The sequence below is a fragment of the Rhinichthys klamathensis genome, unplaced genomic scaffold (assembly GCF_029890125.1).
Source record: "Rhinichthys klamathensis goyatoka isolate OS25496 unplaced genomic scaffold, OSU_Roscu_1.1 h1tg000196l_1, whole genome shotgun sequence".
Taxonomy (NCBI): domain Eukaryota; kingdom Metazoa; phylum Chordata; class Actinopteri; order Cypriniformes; family Leuciscidae; genus Rhinichthys; species Rhinichthys klamathensis.
In genome coordinates, this window is record NW_026606722.1 from 1,379,382 (window position 1) to 1,382,913 (window position 3,532).

Genomic DNA, 3,532 nt, shown 5'->3' on the forward strand with positions numbered 1-3,532 from the left:
TTGTTTCATATCAAAAGTAACAAAGCACAATGATTATTGCGATTTATTAGAGAAACTTTCATGATGGAACCTGAAAAGTGTTCAACTTTCTCTTCATAAATAAATAAATGCATAATCTTGCCTATATGCTTGTCCTGTAAGTTCGTGAATAAAAATTAAAATGTGAACCAGACAGAGCCTATTAAATGGCTTATTATCATTAAAATGTGAAAATTAAAATGACAGGTAATAATAGATTATGACAAAGTTTTCGCGACCTCTGACTTGCACATAATGACATTAGTTTTTCTGCTCAAATTCATTGTCACCCTCAGCCTTTGCATCAGTTTCTAAAGCATTATGTACATTGCATGCGTATCAAACACAAAGAACAGTAGCCTATGCTTATATGTGATATAGAAATGAAAAGCAGTGGCGTCTCTCTGGAGACAATAGGAGCCCTTGACCATTATTATGACAGAAACAACAGATACAATGACACTTAGCATTAGCTTCAGTCAAATATTGTACATTTATATTGCACATTGCTGTCTTCCACTGACTCTTTGAAAACACATTCAATGGCTTGACTGTAAGTGAAAACAGCATAGCAATCAGAAAATACTGTTTGACTGAATTGAGACGTAGACCAAAGGTGTAATTGTTGCCCAGCGGGGGATTCTGAAGCCACCGCTGAGATTTCCGTCACCTTGGTTCTACTTTTCGACAAAAGTGTGAACAGCGTGTTACTGCGTCCTGTTTGCCCTAGAACAGGACCAACTGCACTTCCTGCAGGCACGACACACTGGCGCACAGCATCATGATGATTGGGTGCAAGCCCCCATTACCCTTCTAGCAAGAGTACGAGGGAGGGAAGGAGAGCTTATGTGTGTGTGTTGGTGGATCTGTGTCTGCTCGCAATAAATGAGCAGCGTGCACCCATCCGTAGCGAACCTAATGGAAAAGCAAAGAGCATCATTACCTCAACTGATCTCTGCTGCTGTGCCTCCCCCCCTCCATTCTTTGAAAAATATGGACTGGACATGTCAAAATCCCTTTTCTGAAGGACACGCACCATTTAATGGACAGCTGATGTTGTGAAGCATCCTCAGGTGCAAGCTTGATTATCCGTTTGCAGCATTATTAACAGCATTATCTACAAACAGCATGCACATACTGCCTAATGAATCATCTACAAGCTTCTGAATTAAAACTTGCTTATCACACATGGTTCCAGAAGGCTGATAAAATTGCTTGCAGGACTCTCGAGAGTTTGCGTTTTACTTTGACAAGGTCATGAAATGGTAGGGCAACAATAACTGTATTTTTTCCAACCTTTAGTAAGCAAATGCACCTTCAGAATTGTCCTTACATTAGTATCTTCATGAATTCCTCTTTTCTTATGTTGCATTTTTATGATGCGTCATTATTTGGCCCCCCTTTTTTACTTGTCGTTGCAGTTAAAACCGTGTACCCGAGGTTTCACAATCCATAGTTTGTCTGTTCCGGTGGCTTTGGAAATACCTCCAGTGTTTCGCTTGCTGTAAGCGAAAGCACAGATGAGAAGGGTTGATTACGGCATCAAAGTCATTATTCCTCCTGCTGCTCCACTGCTTTTCCCCTCCTCTTTTCGCCGCTCACAAAGAAAGGCAGTCTGACAATCAAGAACGCCCTAAATACTCGTGCTCCTGAAGTCGATGACAGTTGTCTACACGTAGTCGTGCAGACTATAGACGGCCTTGGGATCTTGAATTCGGGTTCGAGATGGAGACTGGTACTGCTTGTCCTTCTCCAGGATCAATCTGTCCGGCACCGACTTCTCTTGCTGACGATCGTCCGCTTGTAGCTTTTCTTGGTGTCGATGCGACTGCTCTCGTTCCGGCAGTTCAGTCTGACTCTGCTGTTCGCAGTGCTGCTGTTTCTGTTGGTCACGGCTCGGCTGCTCCTGGCGCAGCTTCTTCTGTTTAGGCTTGTCTGGGTGGGACGAGCCCGAATCCAATGTACCGCCTCTCCTTCCAGGACACGATAAGCAGAAGATTACGCCTGCAGCTAAAAGGAATCCTGCCGAGACGAACGCCACGTACACCGCTGCCCCTGGCTCGTACTTGCTGCTCTTGGGCACTTTGGAGTCCATAAACGTAGTGATGACCTCATTGGTGAACCAGGATGCGGGCACCAGACACAGGACCCCTGCTACGATGAAACAAGCCCCTGCGGAAATAGCCGTGTGTCCCTTAGAGCGATAACTGCCACCCCATCGAGTACATTTCAGCCCTAGGGCGGCCAAGCAGAGTCCCATTGTCGCCATCATGCAGGAGAGCACCATAGTGGTGCGTGCGGTCTGAAGATAAGCCGGCAATGACAGGACCGAGTACTTAAGCGAGCAGCTGAAGACTCCGGTGCTGTACCAGGTGCAGTCCATCCACAGTCCCTGCATCTGCGAGATGGCAGTCATGATATTGTTGCCCACATCCGCACTCACCTTCCAGTTGGGTAGCAGTGTGGCCACCGTGGCACTCAGGACCCCCAGTAACGCCAGAATGAAGGCGAACATCTGCATAGTGGAGGACGGCATCATCGGTCCCGGACTTTTGGTTCCCTTCCCCCTGCGGCCGTCCCTCTCACCTTGTGGTGGCCCTCGGTGCGCTGAGTTTCCCTATCAGCCCGGCGCAGGACCTGACAGCAGATAATTCCTCCGCACCGGCTCTGCTAGGCTGCGATAAAAAACGGAATGAGAATTGAACTGAGCGAACAAGCGTGACGGTCTGACAGATGAGGCACGGGGTCTGATGAGTGGAAGGGAAAGCCGCAATTTTTTGTCCCACCCTATCCTTATTTGGGACATTTATGTTTTAAGTGAACCAGTGAGCGTTTTTGGGGGAAGTGACTGTAGTGTGTGTTGAAAGGCTAATTGTTTTTTTGACTTCACTGCTGCAGAAACACCCTTTGGCATGGGTTATGCTGTTACAAGAATACATAAAAATGGCACATGACCGCTGTAAGGTAGAAATTGAGCCAATTATCTGGGCAGGGATGGCTGTTTTGTTGGAGTTAATTGATTTTTTTTTTTTTTTTCTTATCTCTGCAAACCATTTGACAGCTTGGAAATTAGAAAGGGAATGAAAATTACCCTTATCTTTTGTTGTCCTTGAATCTCATGAATTGATCAAGACAAGTGCATTGTGAGAGTGCGTTCTGTTTCATTTATCTCGGAACAAACAAAAACCCTTACTTACCCTTTCACTGGTGCGCAATATATGCGTCAAGCTGTTCTGAAGAGATTTCTTCTAGCTGTTGAAGAAAAGAGAATGAAAAAAGAATTACTGAAAGAAAAAAACCCTGGCAAAAAACTACTGTAAAACTGCCTCTTTCTTTTCAAATAACATCTCCTTGGCAACCCAGCATATGTCTCAAAGCTTTTCAGTGTCCTGTGAAAGAACCCCCATACGTTCCTGATTGTGAGTGACTGGATGTTTCAGCATGTGATCAGTAATCACTCTAGGCTGGACAACCCACTTGAAGGTCAGTCAGAAAACACAGGGTAAAGGGAAAG

The 3,532-nt window shown here is 45.3% G+C and overlaps 1 protein-coding gene across 1 annotated transcript; it reads right to left on the reverse strand.

Annotated features, from left to right (window-relative positions):
• Positions 1-1,419: 1,419 nt before the first annotated feature.
• On the reverse strand, positions 1,420-3,299 carry LOC130096038 (claudin-20). The gene is made up of 2 exons (XM_056262665.1): positions 3,216-3,299; positions 1,420-2,693 (listed from the first exon to the last, which is right to left on the reverse strand). The coding sequence occupies exon 2, from the start codon at positions 2,555-2,557 to the stop codon at positions 1,688-1,690; it is 870 nt and encodes a 289-aa protein (XP_056118640.1). The 5' UTR covers positions 2,558-2,693; positions 3,216-3,299; the 3' UTR covers positions 1,420-1,687.
• Positions 3,300-3,532: the final 233 nt, after the last annotated feature.

Excerpts from the sequence above, each read along its gene's own strand:
- LOC130096038 (XM_056262665.1), bottom strand. The coding sequence starts at position 2,557 with ATGATGCCGTCCTCCACTATGCAGATGTTCGCCTTCATTCTGGCGTTA.